This window comes from Melitaea cinxia, chromosome 20, assembly GCF_905220565.1.
Source record: "Melitaea cinxia chromosome 20, ilMelCinx1.1, whole genome shotgun sequence".
NCBI lineage: Eukaryota > Metazoa > Arthropoda > Insecta > Lepidoptera > Nymphalidae > Melitaea > Melitaea cinxia.
This window is the reverse complement of record NC_059413.1, coordinates 3,294,966-3,316,682: the sequence shown is the minus strand read 5'-3', so window position 1 is coordinate 3,316,682 and position 21,717 is coordinate 3,294,966. Positions and strand designations below refer to the sequence as shown.

The following is a 21,717-nucleotide window of genomic DNA, read 5'->3' as shown; positions in this document are numbered from 1 at the left end:
TGTAATTATTATTTTATCGCCAATATCTAAAAATGTATATTTGTATTGTATGTACTAAGGATGTTATGAAGCTCCATAGTGGTAGGCGAAACCAAAATAAAAAATGATCCAAAACCAATAGAATATTGTTCAAATAGCCCTATTCAAAATGTCATTCATATCATCCCTATAATGTTACATAAGAAGTTGAACAAAATAAAATAAAAAGAAGGTGCAAATATTTTTATTAAAAATCATTTATGAACAAAATAGATAAAACACATTTTCTTTTTTTTTGCCTATATAAGTATTTTTAACATGTATACAAATTGCTTATATCAAAAATTAACAATATAGACTATACACTCAGTTATAACAACTGTAAAAATAACCTTCTGTGTTTTTAACATATCACAACGACTTACAACAGTAAATCACACATTAGCACATTATTATGTTGCATAGGAATCTAAGTCTTAACAATAAGTTTATGATTTTTTATTAGAAATCATGCCACTGAAAAAGTATTTAATTGTGATTAATTGATAAGATTTATATATATACGGTGATATAATGATAAGCTAATTACTAAATGGAATGTTGAAGGTAGCACAATTTTTTTTATTAAATGAGCTGGTAGCGTTAAGGCGTGAAATAATACGGTAATTAAAAAAACTAATCTAAAATACATCTACATGGCAAGACTTTCCATTTAAAAAATACATTCGAGTTAAAACCACCAAATTTTTGCATTGCATTTTTGTAATTAGATTCAAAATTTCAATAGTTTCTAGATTTTTTAATGCCATTATATATAAATCGATTTAAGTTTTGTCCGTCCAGTAGTTGAGATTCGTACCTATTTGGTTAAAACATTTTAAAAAATAAACATACTATAAGACTTTGAACCAGTTTCTATAAGATCTTTGTACCAAGTTAGAAGAGAAAAATTATTATAAATATGAAATTTTGTTCTGTCATCTGACTGAAATTGTAAACAAAAAAACATGTGTGCGGTGTTTAAAGGATTGTCATAAATCAACAAGTCTTGAATTTGTCGTGTTTACAACCGTCCACTCGTTTGACTTATTTAGGTTTTCCTTTATTCTTCATGACTACATAGTATAAAACAAAGTCGCTTTCTCTGTCCCTATGTCCCTATGTATGCTTAAATCTTTAAAAGTACGCAACGGATTTTGATGCGGTTTTTTTTAATAGATAGAGTGATTGAAGAGGAAGGTTTATTATGTATACTAACATCCATTAAATAGTGGAGAAATACTGTTATTTTTTGAGATTTCTAATGTGATGTCGTAAATAATTACATTTTTTCCGCTTACATTGCAAACGCAGCCTTGAACCCTACGAGATTTATGAAAATAATGTACTAAGTATTGTACACATTGAAAAGGTCTACAGAAAACTCCGCTGTGGTATATGTCTATCTCTTATGGATATCCCACAATAACATTTTTTTGTCATTTACTTTTTACGACAAATAATGGCTAATTTTCAAAGCGATTTTAACCAATACAGCATTAATCCTTATCTAATTAAATACATTGTTGATTTAATATAGATCTATATGGCCCTTTAAAGCATATGATTTAAATGAATATTTTCGAAGATATTACAGATTTAAAAATTGCGGTACGTAGCGTTTGCGGCGGTTCCGGCCGGCTTTTACTCTAAAGTTAACGCGTGCGGGCCACGGGCAGTAATGTACACATAAACCTTCCCCTGGAATCACTCTATTTACTAAAGAAAACCGCATCAAAATCCGTCGAGTAGTTTTAAAGATCTAAGCATACAGACAGCGGGAAGCGAATTTGTTTTATACTATGTAATGAAAAAAAAATAATTTGTAATATGATGATTCGGAGGTGCTTTTGAAGCCTCTTTGATTTATATATATTTTTATAGTAAAAACTAGCTGACTCAACAAACGTTGTCTTGCCACTAAACGCTATTTAAAAATAGGGGTTGGTGGTAGAAGGGTGTAAAAGGATTGTATGTATTTTTTAACGCCAAAACATCTTTATATATATATATATATATATATATATATATGTGTATGTATATATGTACGATTTTATTTTTGTGTTACCCACACATTAGGAATTCTAAACATTTTTGAATATCATATCAAAAATCAGTCATTTCACGGTATTCATGTGAAGTAGTCGTGTTTTGCTTAACCCTTAGAGAGGCAGTGATCATATAGCGACCACATTAAAAATATATTTTTTTTGAAGGGCTGATGCCTAGTAGAGACCACAAAATGTCATTTACATGTTGTCTATGGCATAGTTGATTTCCGAACGGAAAAAAAAGTGCGTGTATCGAAGCAATTTTTTTGACATTTGAGCTGTCAAAGTCGAGTTCTTGCAAAAACGGTGGATTTTTGTGAATTAGCGAATGGAAAATTGTGATAATGCCAAAAATAAATCCGGTAAGTAATATTTGTGTCATTTTTATAATAGAACATAGATTGAATTATGTGTAGTATGTTTCAGTTATGCAAGAAATTTGTTTTAATACGAAATATTCACTTCGAAAGTTTGTGGTCTGTATATGACCTCTGCCCATCTAAAAATCTCTCATCTTGTGCAATGTGGTTTGTATGAAGCCACTGTCTCGCAAGTATCCACCATACAAAATAAAGGTGTTACACATAATAAGGTTTTATACAAAATAAGGTTTACTAATATTCAAAGAAATAAACAATTTTTATTGTATGGAAAATATTCTTAGTACTTACTGTTTATCTTTTCAGAAGAAAAATCTTCGCGAAAAAGACATAGAACAAGCTTTGGCAGAAATTTACGCGTCATCAGAAGATGAAGGGTCTGAAGACCAAGAGTTGTCGGGTTCTTTTCCGTTATACCCGCCTTATGATATCAATCAAGCATTGGATAGCATAGAAAATATAACTAACTCTGATCTTTTGGAAATCCTACAAAAAGATGACTCACCTTCGCCTAAGCCCTTTCCGCCAGCTGCACCACCAGCTAAGAAGCTAAGACTTACTTGCGAATCCTCATCTCCAGCTGTATTAGTGGAAGCGTTGCCTTCAGCAGTCGCCTGTCAGCTCGTGTCTCCAGAAGTATCCCAGCAACCTAAATCTTTTGCAGCAGCTCATCAGCCCTTGTCTTCAGCAACAGTTGCTCAGCATTCACCACCACCAGCAGCTCAACAAGTCTCATCTCCAGCAGCGGCTCAACAGTCCTCATGTCCAGCAGCAGCTCACAAACCCTCACCTTCAGAGACAGTTCACCAGGCCTCACCTCCAGCAGCAGCTCAGCACCCATTACCTTCAGCAGCAGTCCACCAGCCCTCACCTTCATCATCAGCCTACCAGCCCTCGCCTTCAACAGAAGCTCCTCGGCTCTCACGTTCAGAGACTGTTCACCAGTCCTCGTCTTCAACAGCAGACCAAAGTGCCTTATTGCAAGAACTAATAAACAAAGACAGAAACTGGTCTAATAATACAACAAGATTTCCTGCTCATGATTTTTCACGGAAGTTGAAATCGACCAAACTTTATAATAATAGAAGTCTTCCTATAGACTACTCCCTAAATATGTTTGATAATGAAATTTTTACTATAATAGCAGAAAATACTAATTCATATGCCTCATTTATGCACTCTCTTCACTGGTCTCCAACAGATGCCACAGAAATAAGAGCGTATTTGGGTTTAGTTATAATGATGGGCTTGCATCCTCTATCAGAATTAGAACTTTATTGGTCTTCAGACCCCTTCTATCACAACCCAATAATCAGTGCGGTAATGACTTGCAAACGGTTTAAAAAACTGACAGAGAATTTACATATAAATGACAAGTCCACTGAAATACCCCGTACTCAACCAGGATATGATAAACTAGCAAAAATTCGACCTGTAATGAATATCTTGAACAACAGCTTTCAAAATAACTGCATTGGATCTCATACACAGGCAATAGACGAGAGTATGGTTAAATTTAAAGGAAAAAGCGTTATGAAGCAATATATGCCTCAAAAGCCCATTAAGAGAGGGTACAAAGTATGGGCTCGGTGCGACTCGGAGTCTGGGTATTTGTGCCAGTTTGATGTATATTGCGGCAAAAGTGAAACTGCTGAAGATGGTGACGGTGGTCTTGGATATAAAGTCGTCATGAAATTATGTAGAGAAGTTGGTCCTAATACGTTAATAGTTTTTGACAATTTTTTTACCAGTTTACCTTTATTGGAGATGCTGTATTTCAAAAACATATTTTCTGTCGGCACTGTAAGGCTAAATAGGAAAGGCTTGCCACCTCGCCTTTTACCTAATAAGGGAGATAAAAAGGAAAACAAATTAAAAGTGGGTGAATTCATGTTTCAGCATTCTGATCCGGTTTCCGTGATAAAATGGAAAGACACTAAAGATGTGTATGTATGTACAACCGCTTATGATCCAAAAGCAGTAGTGACCATACAGCGAACACAGAAGGATGGTCAAAAAGCATCGATGACCTGTCCACTAGCAATAGAACAGTACACCAGGTATATGGGCGGCGTGGACAGGTTTGACCACTACCGATCTTCATATTCCATCGGTAGGAAGTCTACAAAGAAAAATTGGATACGTCTCTTCTGGTTTATGCTGGAAGCTGCATGCATTAATGCATACATTGTTTACAGCTTAACTCACAAAAAGACGAGCAGCAGCCACCGAGATTTCAGACTGAGCTTATCAAGGAGCCTGATTGACAATTTCACAACTCGAGTTAGAGCACCCCCAATATACAAAAATAAAAAAGGTGGCTTTGGAGTATCGGACGAGTTGAGACTGAACAGAGTAGGTATTCATATGCCTTGTGAAGGTACAAGAAGACGCTGCCGCTACTGCAGCACTAGAGAAAAGCCCCAAAGATCTAAAATAATGTGCAATTTGTGTCAAGTACCGCTATGCCCTGCACCATGTTTTGCAAATTTTCATCGTTATGGTGAAATGTAGGAACCATAAAGATGAAAATGCTCTGATATTTTTTTAAATTTCTAAATAGAAATATTTTGATTTATGTTTCTAAATTGTTCAACAATTTCAAGTTTTCAATAATTTTGTGAATTACTTTTTATTTATAATTATTGGTAAAAATGTCTTATTTGAATACAAATTTTTAATAAAAAATAAATAATTAACAAAATTACAATAGTGAGTTTTCACCTTTATTTGTTATGAACATACCTTGTCAGGCAGTGGCCAGATGAAAACCACATAATGATTATTTACATAGGCAGTGGACATATACAAACCACATGGGTTTTTTAAAGGAATTTGCAAGAATAAAAAAAAATCAAGAAATTAGTTTTTTTATTACCCTTTAATCTATCATAATTCCTATATAAAAGAAAAATAGGCGCCAGGCCTGGCTAAGGGTTAAAATTGTTTACAAACGAATTGAATAATAATAGTTATCGCCGTGCGGTCCGGGTCATCGTCAGGTTTTCTACCTGGCGGCCGGTGCGTAGCGGCGATAATAAATAATAGTTGTTTACAATGAATCCGGACACAAACGTTATTAATGAGAATGACATGATCAATACAACGGAGATTTGTAGTAGTCCAGTAAATGATTTGCTACCAATAATGGATGAGAACTTATACCAAGAAGACGGAATTATGGAATATTTGTCGGAGAATACAGAGGAGATAAATTTAAGGGCAGAAAAGAGAATGAGAATAGAGGATGAAAGAGAGGTATGGTCTACAGTAATTAGAAAGAAAAAAAAGGCAAAAGCTTCGATCGATAAAATTGAAGTATATATCACTAGCTCAGAAATTCTACCGAAACAATTCGCGATAGCAAAATTACTAAAAGAAAATAATATTATTGGCATAGAAAACGTTAAACACATTAGTCCCTATAAAATACGTTTGGATGTATTAAATGAAATTAATGTTGAGAAAATTAAAAATTGTAAAGTTTTTATTGATAAAGGTTGGAGAATATACAAAGCAATGGAAAAAGATATTTCATACGGTGTCATTAAAAATGTTGACTTAGAATTGTCAGAAGATGAGATAGCGCAAAATTTGTCATGCCAAAATAATGTAGAAATAGTATCCGTTCTTCGTCTTAAGCGACGTGGATCTTCAAGTGAAAGTGGGTGGATTCCGAGTGAGTGTGTTCGTTCGGGTTTTAGAGGTAGCTATTTACCTTCTTCTGTTTCTGTAGATGGTTTAAAAATAAAAGTAAACCCTTACGTATTTCCTGTTTCTCAGTGCTCGAAATGCTGGAAATTAGGTCATATGGCCAAAAGATGCCCATACACTAAAATTGTTTGCCCTAAATGTGGTGGTATGCATGCCAATTGCGAAACGACAGTGTTTAAATGCATCAACTGTCAAGGCGATCATATGGCCCTATCAAAACGGTGTCCAGTTTTTTTAAAGGAGAAGAAATTAAGGGAATTAATGGCAGAATATAATTGTACATACAAAAAAGCTCTTACTGTCTATGTACCTCCAACCCCTGATGTAGTGGAACCTAAACCTGAATTTGACTTTTTTAAATTTTCGATGAAAAAAAAATGAATCTAATACGGAAAGAAGGTTATTTGATAATAACCTATCAAATAGCAACGAAAAAAACAAAGAAACGCATGACACGCCGACTTATGCTGAAATCCTTAAAGTTGAAGCTGATTTTCATAGAATTGATGATACGATTATTTTACCTGAAAACAATAATGTCAACAAAACGAAACATTCAAGAACTAAAAAAAGAAGAAATATAGAAAGTGAGAGAAGTGAATTTACAGGCGACATTTTATTAGATTCAATGGAAACTGAAAAGGAACAACAACCAGATAACAAAGTAAAATTTAAAGAACTTTTTACTAGATTAAAGGATATTATATTTATTAAGGAAATATCTATTCAGGAAAAAATATACATGTCAGTGAAATGTTGTTTGGAATGGTTAATATTGTTAGCTACAGAATTTATATCGGTAAGATCTTTATTTAAGGTAGTTTATGATTTTTTTTGTAAATAACAATGGATAAAAACAGTAGAAATCTAAAACTAAACATCATTCAATGGAATGCTCAAAGCATCAAACCTAAGATATTGTCATTTCAAAATATCCTTGTTCAGGAAAAGGTACATATTGCTGCTGTTAGTGAAACGTGGCTTGATTCGAATACAATTTTAAAACTTAAGGATTACAATATTTTTCGAGCTGATAGGTCTGATTCTTATGGAGGTGTTGCATTGTTTGTACACAGGTCAATTAAAGCAGAACAAATGGTTCTTAACGATTTGGATTCTTCTATAGAGATGGTCGGTATAAAATTATTTAATTGTGATGTAATTAATAATGTTATATCAGTATATTGTCCTCCTTCGGCTTGTACAACACAGCGAATGTGGGAAAACCTGTTTTGTAAATTGAATAAAAAGTCTCTTATTCTTGGCGACTTTAATGGTCACCATACGAATTGGTCCAATAAAACCGATACAAGAGGGTCGCAAATTTTTGAGGCACTTATTGATCATCCATTTACTCCCTTGAACGATGGTAGCCCAACTCGGATACGTTTAGTCAATGGCGCTCTCCAACAGTCTGCTCCTGATATATCTCTAGCTTCAACCGACATATTTTTAAAACTTATCTGGAACACTATAAATGAAACGTTAGGTAGTGATCACCTATTGATAAAAATTTCTTCCGAAATAAATGTTTTACCTAGTATTGTTCATCGGCGTAACTATAAAATAGCAGATTGGGAGCCGTACACAAATTTCGTGGAATCATTGTTTATGGACTTTAATTTTAATGGAAATCTACAAATATGTTACGATAATTTTACAAATTTTTTAAATATAGCAGCAGACCAATTTATACCTTACATAAAAACGAGTTTAAATCCTACTAGTAAGTTTCGTCCTCTGCCATACTGGAATGCTGCCCTTTCTAAAAAGGTGGCAGAACGTAGATTAGCCTTAGCCAAGTTGAGACGTAATCCTATACCTCGAAATCTGGATAATTTGAGAGATAAAGTTCGCGAAGCCCAAAGATCTTTTCGCAAAGCGAGAGACGAATCTTGGCACACATTTTGTGATTCTTTAAGCGAGTCGTTCAACCAAAGTGAAATGTGGTATAAATTGAGATGGTTTAAGGGCAAAAGAATGCCAAGTAATTACGTTAATAGGGATAAAGTAATTAATCTTCTTAAAAATCTTGCACCCGACTATGTATCTCCTGCTATGCCAAGTTTTTCGTCACATAATTCTATTTTAGAAACAGAGATTTCCCTTCATGAACTAAACAGTTGCATCAAAAATAAAGACACTACCCCGGGCAGTGACAATATATCTTATTCCATGATCAAAAAACTCCCATTAAACGCAAAATTTATCCTTTTAAAATTGTATAATTTATTTTATTCTAGTGGGTTCGTACCTAAACAATGGAAAGAGATAACTATAGTGGCCATACCGAAACCAGATAGAAACCCGAATTCTGATTCGTCGCTGAGACCGATATCGATGATATCCTGTATATGCAAAATTTTTCATGCCATTTTAATAAAAAGATTAGAGTGGTTCATAGAAAAAAATAACTTTCTATTCCGCTCCGCGTTAGATAATTTGTCTTTACTCGTTACTGCTATTCAAGTCGGTTTCTCGAGAAGATTAAGCACTATAGGTTGTTTTTTGGACTTAAAGGATGCGTATAACAACATCAATATATCGGTACTCTTAAAAAAGATGGATAACTTGAACGTGGGTAGTAGAATGTGTCGGTATTTGTGGAATTTTTTAAATGATAGATTGTTAAAAATTAATATAGATAATGAGTTTATTAGTAGAAGATCCAGTAACGGTTTAGCTCAAGGAGATCCTTTCTCGCCCTTACTTTTTAATATTGTGACCCTCGAACTATGTAAAAATTTTTATAATAATTCTATAGCTATATCGCAATATGCAGACGACTTTGCATTATATATAACTTGTGAGAACGTTGAGAGAGGTACGCAACAACTCCAAATAGAAATTGAAGAATTCGTTAATTCCGCTTTACAGTTAGGACTTTGGGTATCTTCAAGCAAATCTAAAATTTGTGTTTTTAGTACAAAAAATAGAAATGAAATAGTAAATATATATGTCGATGGATTAGCTCTCCAGCAAGTTGACTGTATTAAATATTTGGGATTATGGTTAGATCGCTCGTTACTCTGGAATAGGCATATAAATGAAATAAAAAAGAAATGTTGTAATATATTTAAAATGTTTAAAGTGTTAGTAGGTTCCGGTTGGGGTGTACATCAAACATATTTGAGATGTCTTTATTTATCGGTGGTACGTAGTCGTTTGGATTATGGCAGTTTCTTATATGCAAACAGTAGCAATACTCAATTGAACAAATTAGACCGTATACAAAATCAATTTATGCGGATTATTGGTGGTTTTATAAAAACTACACCCATTCATGTAATGGAATATGAGCTTTGCCTTCAACCCTTGAGTGTAAGGAGACAATTTCTTGCTGGAAAATATTGGTTTAAACATATGTCATTTTTACAAAACAATTTTTCATTACTGTTAAATGAATTAAGCCATGTTTGTCAAACTAGATCTTGGAGACGTAAAAAGAAACCCTTATTAGCAATTACACACGACCAGTATAAATCTATTAGTTTCTGTAGAAGTTTAAATTTAGAATGTTTCTCGTTAGATACTTGAGTCAACAATGTGATTTTAACCGATATAATTGAATTTAATATTACTGGAGTGGATAATTCTAAGAAAAGTTATAATGCCTGTGTGTTAAAAGATATATGTGTAAATTATGTTAATATTAAATATAAAAACTATTATAAAATTTATACGGACGGATGTAAAGGAAAAAATGTATCTGGTATGGATTTTTTCGATTTGCAAACAGGGATGTCAGCTAAATTTAAAATAAATTCGGAGTTTGTGTCGATCATGCATATGGAATTAACAGCGATAGCAAAAGCAATAGCATATATTGATTCATTAGAACCGAAAAATTATTTAATTTTGTCTGATTCAAAAAGTGCCCTTCAACATATTTTGAAATGTACAACTATATGTCGAGGCGCACCTATCGCTTATGAAATTATTAAATCCATTCAAATTATTCAGTCTACAGGTAAAGTTTTAAAACTTCAATGGATTCCCTCACATGTAGGAATACCTGGAAATGAGGAAGTAGACCGGCTTGCAAACGAAGCATGTTCAGATGGTATAACACATTCGGTTCTTCCATATTTCAGTGAGTTATTTAGTTTAGTTAAAAGAAGATGTAATGATAGCTGGAAGGAATACTTTGATGCTAGGTCACTCAGTAAGGGCATATGGTATAAAACCATTCAACCGTCACTTCCTCATACACCATGGTTCACAGGCATAAAAATTAATAGAAATAATCTTGTTGTGGCTCTCCGACTCCGATCTGGACACATTCCCCTAAATGGTTTTGCATATTTAGTTGGCAAGTCTCCAACCCCAAAATGTTTAGAATGTAATGTAATTGAAGACGTATACCATGTTCTGATCGAATGTATTCGCGTTGAGTCGGAGAGGTGGGATTTTTATATTAAATATAATATTAACTTGTTCGATTTGGGTCTGTGTAATGTGATTTTGAGCAATCCATTGTCAGCAGAGGCTGTAATGATGTATAACTTGTACAAACTAGTAATAAAGCGTAGATAAGTTTAATATAAGCCCCTATGAGGGTGACATATTCAGTGTATGAATAATCCCTCTATAAATAAATAAAGATTAAAAAAAAAAAAATCAAAAATGTGTAATAATAATATCTAATGTGTGGGTAACACAAAAATAAAATCGTACATATTAAAAATAGCATGGTGTCGTCTCCTGTCAAAGATTTTCATTGTAATATGAAACTTTGAATAGTTACGGGTCTCTGTAAAGAACTCACTATAGACGGCGCCACGGTTCGCTTAAACCGAAAGTAAAAATCATCATATCAAAAATTTCGCTCTAGCGGGTACATCGTTCCATAGCTTAATTGGCTAGAGCGCCGACACGGTTAGTCGGAGACGCGGGTTCGAATCCCGCTGGAGCGGGAGCAATTTTTGATATGATATTCAAAAATGTTTATATGTATATATGTATATATATTTCTTGTGTGCGTGTTTATGTCACTGAACTCCCCCTAGACGGCTGGACGGATTTTGATGAAATTTTTTGTGTGAGTTCAAGGGGATTCGAGGATGGTTTAGAAATCACAATTTGGTCCACTGGAAAATGTTTATTTAACTAATTTTTCATTTATAAGTAGTTGTTAATTTTGGAATTTTTTACATTGGATCCGGCACACTGCGCTGCCATCGCAGCATCAAATATTAAATATTATTCTATTTTAATTTCAGTTTGTCCCGACAGTTGGTGCTGCGATCAAACTGAGAAAAATATTTGAAATTTTGTGTTATGGCAAAACAACGTTTGTGGGGTCAGCTAGTAATAAAATCAAAAATAAATAATTTATCTAAAAATTAAAAAGAAATTTTGGGATGGAAAGTAAATGTTGTTCAATTCTCAGACCAACCCAATATGCACACAAAATTTCATGAGAATCGGTCAAGCCATTTCGGAGGAGTTTAACTACAAACACCGCGACACGATAATTTTATATATTAGATAAGACGACTGGTTCTAGCGGTCTTACGAAGTTCATGGTCAAAGTGTGGTGAGATCGAAGCGGCCGGTGATGAGGGCGGTGACGACGGAGCCGGCGGCGAGCTGCGCGGCGCCGGGCGCGGCGGGCGGCAGCTCCAGCAGCGCGCCGGCGCCGCACGCGCTCAGCAGCCGGCTGCTGCACTGTAGCACACGGCCGTATAGAGCACGCGCACACGTGCAGAGACGGGCTAGGGTGGACCATGCCTACCCCTAGAGTCAGTATTTTAAGATTCAGCCCCCCCAGCTATTTTAATTTGCCGCCAGTATTACGGGATGAGCGGCGAGCATTTCTTTTCGGCCGCCCATTCTATAATTCCATAAAATATGCGAATCAATTCTAGGCTTGACACTTGATGTCTTCCATTAAATATGTTCGCGAATAAGAAGTGCAGGGAGATTTTGTTTAACGTGATAAGACACGACAAGGGAGAGGTCTAAAAAATTGTGACACTGTACTCGGGGCGCGCGTCCAGCGCCACGTCGTGCGGTCAGTAGCGAGAGTGGGCTCACCTGGTTGCCCAGCAGCGTGGCGTGCAGCAGGTCGTCGGGGCGCGGCCAGCGCAGCACGGCGCGCGCGTACTCGGGGCGCGCGTCCAGCGCCACGTCGTGCGGTCAGTAGCGAGAGTGGGCTCACCTGGTTGCCCAGCAGCGTGGCGTGCGGCAGGTCGTCGGGGCGCGGCCAGCGCAGCACGGCGCGCGCGTACTCGGGGCGCGCGTCCAGCGCCACGTCGTGCGGTCAGTAGCGAGAGTGGGCTCACCTGGTTGCCCAGCAGCGTGGCGTGCGGCAGGTCGTCGGGGCGCGGCCAGCGCAGCACGGCGCGCGCGTACTCGGGGCGCGCGTCCAGCGCCACGTCGTGCGGTCAGTAGCGAGAGTGGGCTCACCTGGTTGCCCAGCAGCGTGGCGTGCGGCAGGTCGTCGGGGCGCGGCCAGCGCAGCACGGCGCGCGCGTACTCGGGGCGCGCGTCCAGCGCCACGTCGTGCGGTCAGTAGCGAGAGTGGGCTCACCTGGTTGCCCAGCAGCGTGGCGTGCGGCAGGTCGTCGGGGCGCGGCCAGCGCAGTACGGCGCGCGCGTACTCGGGGCGCGCGTCCAGCGCCACGTCGTGCGGTCAGTAGCGAGAGTGGGCTCACCTGGTTGCCCAGCAGCGTGGCGTGCGGCAGGTCGTCGGGGCGCGGCCAGCGCAGCACGGCGCGCGCGTACTCGGGGCGCGCGTCCAGCGCCACGTCGTGCGGTCAGTAGCGAGAGTGGGCTCACCTGGTTGCCCAGCAGCGTGGCGTGCGGCAGGTCGTCGGGGCGCGGCCAGCGCAGCACGGCGCGCGCGTACTCGGGGCGCGCGTCCAGCGCCACGTCGTGCGGTCAGTAGCGAGAGTGGGCTCACCTGGTTGCCCAGCAGCGTGGCGTGCGGCAGGTCGTCGGGGCGCGGCCAGCGCAGCACGGCGCGCGCGTACTCGGGGCGCGCGTCCAGCGCCACGTCGTGCGGTCAGTAGCGAGAGTGGGCTCACCTGGTTGCCCAGCAGCGTGGCGTGCGGCAGGTCGTCGGGGCGCGGCCAGCGCAGCACGGCGCGCGCGTACTCGGGGCGCGCGTCCAGCGCCACGTCGTGCGCGAGCCGCACGCCGCAGCGCGCGAAGGCTCCGCGGCGCCGCGTGCACTGCCGCAGCGCGCGCACCGGGAACAGCAGGCAGCACACGTACGCCGACACGGGGTTGCCTGGCCGATGTCGACCGATTCATTTTTTATAACATACTATCGGGATAACAAACAAACAGCCTGGTGGCAAACAAATCCCGTAACCTATTGACACCGTCAAAGACCGGGAACATTGAAAGCGCGTTGCCGTCCCTAACCGTAAGTTCTGACCCGAGTTCTAACTACTTTACTAATCACAGCAACACAACACTGCTTGAGAGCAGTATTATGCAGCTGTGATCTTGTGTAAAGGTAAGTTTTTAGTTTTTCCCCAGTTCATTGCTCCAAATTTAATATTAACTCCATTGTAATAGCTCAGTTTCTAAAAGGATTCATCAACAAGGAAAAAACTGGACCCTTAAAGTCTATTTTATAAAAAAAGGTTTGATGGTGGAAATGACAAACATGTGAAAAACTTTTATCTGTTAGTTAACCGCCATTTCACTTCAAATAGATTTATTCGCAACCAGTAAAAACGGTCCAAGTCTCATGGGTTTTGCCGTTTTTATCTGAAGAAGTTAAAACTTTGTCATTTTAAAATAAGACATTGTTACTCACCGGGTAAAGCAAATATAAATTTCATCTTATCTTGAAATCTGCAAGTGGCAAAGGTGCTTGGTTTTCCAGGCTTCATGCGCACGCGGCCGAAATGTATTTCCGCTCCGAAATCCTTTAAAAGAAATGCTTACTTAACGACCTTGTTTATCTTTAAGTTTATTATTGTACCGCATCTTTTCTCTAATTAGGGAGGAGAATTAATCTTTGTGGCATATATCGATGAAGCACACACACTTCCATGGGTGCGTATCTTGTGCACATACAGGCATCGTAGTGCATGTGTGTACGACGACACGCAGCGCACTATACGACACGCCCGCCTATTACCCCCTTCCTAGTATTTAACTGATAGAAAATCACCTTAGCGAGCACCGGCTTGAGCAGGTCTCGGTCGCCCATGGACACGCCGCCCGTGCACACGAGCACGTCGCAGCGCGCCAGGGCTCCGGCCAGCGCCCGCGCCAGCTCGGTGGGGTCGTCGCGCGCGATGCCGCAGTCCACGCTGTCGTAGCCGTGCTCCCTGGGCAACATCGTCTTGTGATAACTGGTGGACACTGTCTTGGGGCTGCTTATTTGTGTTTGCTTGTTTGTGGGAGGTGTGTGTTATGAGGAGGTTGTTTGTGTGTGGGCGAGTTGTGTTGTGTATGGCGGGGTGTATGTGTGGTGCGGGGGGGGAGTTGTTTGTACGTGTGTATGTGAGTTTAGGTAGAATTCAAAATGGATAATTTTAAAATTATTTTTGAAATTAAGGTATTCATTCAGTCATGAGTTAATTTTGAGGTAAACAATCTACACAAATAATTTATTCGTTCAAAATATTCTCAACCTAAATACTTGCTTATCCATCTCTAAGATATAAATTAGATAGATCTTTAAAATATTACAATCTAGTTTAACTAACGTTGCATATTCTGTTGGTCTGTTATGGGTCCAACAAATGCAAATAAATGGATTTTTAGCTTGTTTAGCCTTCTTCGGCCTAGATAATTTTCATATTTTTTATATCCTTGTAGACTATGCAGTAATTTATGTTCTTACGAAAACATTAAGCAACTTACTTAAACAATGCTTTTAACATCATTCTATTGGAGTCTCTTATATGCGAAGGTTTAAGTACTTCATCTGTAGGTTCTTGCAACTCGTTACCAGTGGATAATATTGCTACCTAAAATAGTCAATTTAAAATTACGCTGCAAATAATTTTAATCCGGATAATCCAGAAAAAAATATTCAAAAAAATTACCAACCTTTGGGTACACCATAACTGGAACATTCAGGTAACCGGCACCAGCCAAAACACCAATTTGTGCAGCGTCAATAACATTACCTGGAATTGGTAATTTCAAAAGTCAATTCTCAATAAGACTATTAACAATTTTATTCAATATTTTATATTACTATATAAACAAAACTTCAAAAGTTACCTTTCTCAACAAGCAAAGAACCGACAGAAATATCAGAGCCAATAGCACGCACGTCCTGATGAGGCTGTGGAGCCACTAAAACTTCTATCTCTAACTCCGTCTTATGATCGGCAGATGCTTTAATAAGCTTTGTATCTTCTACCTGAACAGTTTTGAGAAAAACAATACTAAACTCTGTTCAACGAGAAGAGATACCAAATGTAAACAAAGCCCATCATTTTTTTCGTAGCGACGACGGAACAAACAAAATATAGTCTATCTCTTTCTCATCTTGTTTGTTTGCTATCTGCTGCATATCTCTCTGCAAGGTCAAACGATATTTTAACTGGCCTTGAAAACAATCGGACCGCAGACGGCCCTTTGATTTTGTATTATTTATTTTTATTTTATTCCGTGTCCTAAAGCGCTTGAGGTGATTTTTATATTTCGATAATTATTATTTAAGAAGTATCAAATCTTATATACATAATTATATTTAATTCAGTAATTATCAAAATATAAACAAATTTTACATTTTAAAAATTTGTGTAAGTAAAAAAGGTTACAAAACCCTGCATAGTTGAATGGCCTCGCATTTGGTTTGTATACATATGGTATCTCGGCTCGTTGAATGCACTATACACAATTTTTTTTTTTTTTGGTAGGTAAATAAATATTAAAAATATTGTTTGTGTACAAAATGAAATGTTTATACTGAAAAAATTTAATTTTGTTTATTACTTTAAATAATACTTTTAATTTATTACTTTAAATAAAATAATACATCTAAAAACTAACAGGCTTCTATAAAACTTAATAAAGTGCGATAAAATTTGAAAAAGTTGTTTCATTGTAATACAAACAAAATCAAAAATATGTATAACATAATATATACAATTATACACTGCCTTAGGAACAGCCTAAACTTTGTACAAGACTGATGTACATACTTATAAACCATTTTAGACATGTATTTAAACATAATAATGCAAACATACTAATATATCCTGATTCTAGGGAGGTAATTGATCATACAATCATGAATCAGAAAGCAAAGCAAGCTGCTAATTGCACCAAAAGAGTCAGTTACAAGTGAAGCTTCACATATCCAAAAAGATTATAACTTTACATTTATGCAAAAAGTAGGTTTTTGCTTTTCTTATAATTTAAACCTATTATTTTTAACCTGGGATTTCTGACACGAACTTGGGGAGGCCTATGTTCAGCAGCGGACTGCAGCTGAACTGATACGGATTTTTAACATTAAATACACTCACCGGCACGGAAACTTGGCCAAGTATAAAATTTGTGATAACTTTAATTTTTTTCAGTTTACACTGCAAATTTAAGCCAATTTTGATCGTTGTTCATCTAATTAACGTCTTTGATACGTAATTAAACATAAATAATGTTTTTTTTAGTTTATAATGAAGTTTAAGCGCAAAATCACATTTACACAAAATTAAACACTGCAGTTTTGAGCACTAGTAATAAAAACTGTTTGAACTTTTTGATCTTTGGTGAGCTTTTTAATATCGCGTGTTTCCTTCTCTAGCCCTTAAGACCGCCTGCATTCGGTCTGGCATGCTTTGGATGACATTTTTGATGTCCATTTGCGACAAGTCGCGCCAGGCAATCAATGCAGCATCTTGAAGCTGGTTAAGAGTTTGTGGTGGGTTCGATGCTGTTTTAATTGTCTTTTTTAGCTTATCCCAAATATGCTCTATTGGATTTAAGTCGGGGCTGCGAGCTGGCCACTGCAATTTTTGAATACCAACCTCTTGAAGGTATTCATTTACGATTTGAGCTACGTGAGGATGTGCATTATCATGCATTAAAATGAATTGGTCATATCCAATAAACCCTCCAAAGGGTAAAACATGTTCTTGAAGGATATCCTCGACGTATCGTGTTGCAGTTAGAGCGTTATTGACGATGACCAATTCTGTACATGCATCAGAACTAACGCCACCCCATACCATTATAGAGTCTCTACCAAAACTCACTGTTGGAGTGCTACTAATCGCCAGATATCGTTCACCTTTCCTTCTCCACACACGTTGTCTACCATCAGATGCATTTAAAGCGATCCTGCACTCATCCGTTAACAAAACCCTTGCCCTTTGTTCATGAGACCGTTAGCATGTTCGCGGGTAAATTAAAGTCGAGGTGCTCTATGCTGTGGGAGAAGCTGTGGGCTACGGGCTAGTCTTCTTGCCCTTAAATTAACTTCCTCTATACATCTTCTCACCGTACGCTCACTAACATTTACGTTCCTGGAGATTTGAAGCCGCTGCTGGATCTCGACAGCAGTAAGGAAGCGATTTCTTAAAATCTCTAACACAATAAAGCAGTCGTCATGAGCTGACGTCCAACGTAAACCACCACTACCTGGTTTGCGTGTGCAGAGGCTAGTCTCTTGCTACCGTTTTAGTGCATGTTGGATCGAAGAACGCGGTACATTAAGGGTAGTAGCCACTTCACGATGGGTTATCCCTTGTTCGAGAAATGCCACTGCTTGTGCAATCTGACTTGGTGACAAAGGCATTTTTATGGATTTTTAGGCGCCTTTAGATGTTTATTTATCACAATAAAACCGAAGAACTTCGACAACTTAACACTCGCAAATTCCACAACACAATTCAAAACGTAGAGTTCGTCGGATAAATGACACGATTCAACTAAACTTCAGAATCCAAACCAATATGCCCGTCAACTCAGTTAAATATCCTCTTAGGAATAACGTAAACATTATTTCTACCCACTTATACAATAAGAAAAAAGTTAGACACACTTAAAAATTTGTTATCGCATGTTATGAGTTTGGCCAAGATTCCGTGCCGCTGAGTGTATATATGTACAATGCTAAGTAACCTTATTTATTATAACAAAACTAACTTTCTTGGTCTATCTAATATAAGGATGGTATAATAAAAAAAAAATATTTTTACATTTTAATGAAGGGTTAAAAAGTGTACTTACTTGAACAACACAATCTGTTCCAAGTGGTAGTGGAGCTCCAGTGTTGACTCTAGCACATTCACCTGGCAGTAAAGGAGTCAAAGGTGTCTCTCCTGCTGTGACGGCTGCTCGAACTTTACGTACACCTGCACCGTCCAAACTGAGGCAAGCATAACCTATTTAAAAGAATATTGTATTTATAAATAAATAATAATTTTTCTAACGAACATCGTTTTTATGAATAGCAAATGTAATAACTGCTCAATTTATTATTATTTTTTAAAGAAAGGCCTATGACAATTGCCTGTTATTAAATAAACATAAAAATAATATCATAGTTGGCTTACACATAATAAAAACTATTTTTATTAATAAATATCATTTAACAAGAAATTATTTAATAATGTTAGACTAGTTAATACAATAATTTATATTCAAAAATATTACCATCTTTAACAGATGCAGGAAATGGAGGCATGGGTTCCTTCGCAATAATATCTTGGGCTACAACCCGACCTACAGAATTTTCTACAGGAACTACTTCTACTTGTTCCTCCCATTGCATCATCACAGCATCAATTAAATTAAATGCTTCAGTCATTTCCAACATTTGATATGGTGATTCTCTTGGCCGTAAAGCCACTTTAGATATATCAACGCTGCTACTAATATTACGGCCACAAATATGTTGAACTTGCATTCTATCATGCATTGTTCTAACTTCAGACAATTCATTATTTATTAATGAAATAGCATGTGGCAAAACATCTTTAACAACCTCGAGGCATTCAGTTACTGCTTTTTTACTACCTGGAAAATTAATGATAAGAGTTCTATCTCTCACACCAGCTACTGCTCGTGACAGCATGGCCATTGGAGTCTTTTTCAAACTTTCGATTGTCATTGCTGTTGTTATTGCTGGAATTTCTTTGTAAATAACAGCTTTTGTTGCTTCTGGTGTAACATCTCTTGGACCTAAACCCGTACCTCCAGTTGTAAGAATGAGGTTGATATTTGAACTACAAAAATATTTTAGTTCTTGTTCAATTATTTCCTTTTCATCGGGTATGATTATTTTATATATATTAGCGTCTGGAAAGTTCTGCCTTACAAACTCTAATAGTGCTGGTCCTGACTTGTCTTTTAAGTTGTCTTTAAAACAACTATCACTCACAGTTATAATAGCAGCAGCCTTCATCATCTACAATATAAAATTACTGAATAATAAAAGTATAAAATTTAAGATAATATATCTTCCATTCTATTTACTTATATTGTACTAGCTTTAACCCGCGGCTTCGCTCGAATTGAATTTTTTTGTATAAAAACTATCCTATGTTACTTCTAATACCTCCTAGAATATGTGTACAAAGTTTCATGATGATCGGTTAAGTAGTTTTCGCGTGAAAGCGTAACAAACAAACTTACATTCACATTTATAATATTAGTAGTATTATAGATTAGTATAACCTTTTAGGATTAAGTACGAAACAAACGCGTGTTTATAATATTAAAATATAAAAAAACTTACATTGCAATTTAAAAAGACAAAACGACTTCGTAAATGTTATACTATATTATACAAATATTTAGCATAAATTACTGATAGTGGGTACATTATGAAATGTTAAATCATAATTAAATTCACTCATAACCATACTAATACCTGTCAATATTTATTTCTCTCGTCTTATCGAATATATCTTGTTATCTAACTTACGAAAATAAGACGCGGTTAATTATTTGACGATGAATAATTTTATAAATAGATCAATTAAATAATTTGGCACAGTTTAGATTTTTAAATAGATATGATATTTATATATCTTTAACACAGTTTTAAAATAGATCAAAAACAATAATGATTAATTGATTATATGCAAGAGTATCAATAAAATGATACGATAAAATGATATGATATCTTTATATCGGTATGCTTATATAAAATAAAGTTTAGTACGGAAACCGTCGCTATCGTCGTATTGCGTACAATATGTAAATATGACAAACTCAGAGTGACAAACTGACAAATTCACAATCGTTTAAAACTTATATGCTGTAATTTTGTGACATGTGTCAAAATTGTAAAATAATTTACTCAAGTGTAGCATACAATTATTTAGAAACTAGATTTTTCAACTCAATTCAATAGTACACTACATACCTACCATGTACTAGGAATATAATTATGACGATCATTCAAAATGTTGCCTTTTTACTGAGAATGAAAAGTATTTGTATATACCACACAAATAAACTAGTACGTGCCTACAGTCATTTGAATATCTAATCATTACCTCAATGCTTATTAGTCCAAAACGATCACAAAAATGTACGTCTACTTTCTATAAAAGAGTAGAATTACTATTTTTTATGCCATTATAAACGAAGTTGAAATTAGAATTGTTCGATGTTTTTAGTTTTAAGCAGTTAATAGAAAAATAAACTAATTAAATATTCATTATGTACCTATGTATATCTATATAGCTATGTAATAATGTGTATAAAATGCTTTACACTTACAATAGCAGAATAAAATAGATACAAATCCGTAAAATAACACGATACATAAGTTCAATCCATGACAAAAATCTATATGGCCTATACAAACCTTTACCAGATGCGTCGTTTGAACCTGCGACTCGTTAACTCGACAGATACTAATCACTGCGTATTTTCGTCGTAGAAATATGTATGTCATGCGTAAATCGTCATTAATGTTATCGAGATAATCTTTATGCCCATTAGATATTGAGAATTGTATTGCTTGATTTATTAAAAAAATGGTGATAAGAATGATAAGAATCACCAAAATACGTCATTTTATTTTATTGTGTCATTAAATAATAAGAATTGTCCATCTACCTATACTTATGGTCCTAGATCCCAGGCTCTCAGACCTTTCTTATTTTCTTTAGGTAGAGTGATTCACTTTCAGTGAATCATATATACCCGCTAGATTAGGATGATGGCCAATTTTCAGATATTAGCTGCTAAATGGACGAAAAAAATAGCAATAAATATGTTATTTTCTGATGGCTGATTCTTACGTATGTTGTAAGGAATATTGTGAATAATACGAAATTCATACTGCCAGACACCTTGTGTTGCCAGCATTTGATTGCCAGACACTAATTTAATTATATTTTAAAATCCTTACAAAATATTATAGTAATTTGTTATAAGAGTAGAATTCTTGCTGTATTTGACAGGATTGGCAGGCACTAAAATTAATTAAATCATTTAAGCTTATAAGTTTGATTCTTTTAAATACATAGTTGTCGATTTATGTTCATAAATTCAGTATGAAAATAGTCCCCTAAATATTATAGAAACAATAGTTTTAAATAAAAATGTGTGTTCAGACAAAATGTGTATTAAAAACTGTTACTGTTTAATAACGAGACATTAAAGCA

General features: G+C 36.6%; 1 protein-coding gene across 1 annotated transcript; it reads right to left on the bottom strand.

Annotated features, from left to right (window-relative positions):
- Positions 1-11,632: 11,632 nt before the first annotated feature.
- On the bottom strand, positions 11,633-19,502 carry LOC123663455 (gephyrin). Its single transcript, XM_045598136.1, has 9 exons — positions 18,749-19,502; positions 18,323-18,477; positions 15,362-15,503; positions 15,185-15,264; positions 14,996-15,102; positions 14,298-14,457; positions 13,938-14,049; positions 13,195-13,400; positions 11,633-11,833 (listed from the first exon to the last, which is right to left on the bottom strand). Exons 1-9 carry the CDS (start codon positions 19,500-19,502, stop codon positions 11,693-11,695), a joined length of 1,857 nt encoding a protein of 618 aa, XP_045454092.1. The 3' UTR covers positions 11,633-11,692.
- Between the last annotated feature and the right edge of the window lie 2,215 nt (positions 19,503-21,717).

What these genes read in the sequence shown, in the direction of transcription:
- LOC123663455 (XM_045598136.1), bottom strand. Translation starts at nt 19,502, where the DNA reads ATGATGAAGGCTGCTGCTATTATAACTGTGAGTGATAGTTGTTTTAAA. An exon ending in GAACAGATTGTGTTGTTCAA is followed by an intron (nt 15,504 to 18,322) that starts GTAAGTACACTT and finishes AAAACTGTTCAG; the next exon opens with GTAGAAGATACAAAGCTTAT. An exon ending in TCAAGCCGGTGCTCGCTAAG is followed by an intron (nt 14,050 to 14,297) that starts GTGATTTTCTAT and finishes TTTCTTTTAAAG; the next exon opens with GATTTCGGAGCGGAAATACA.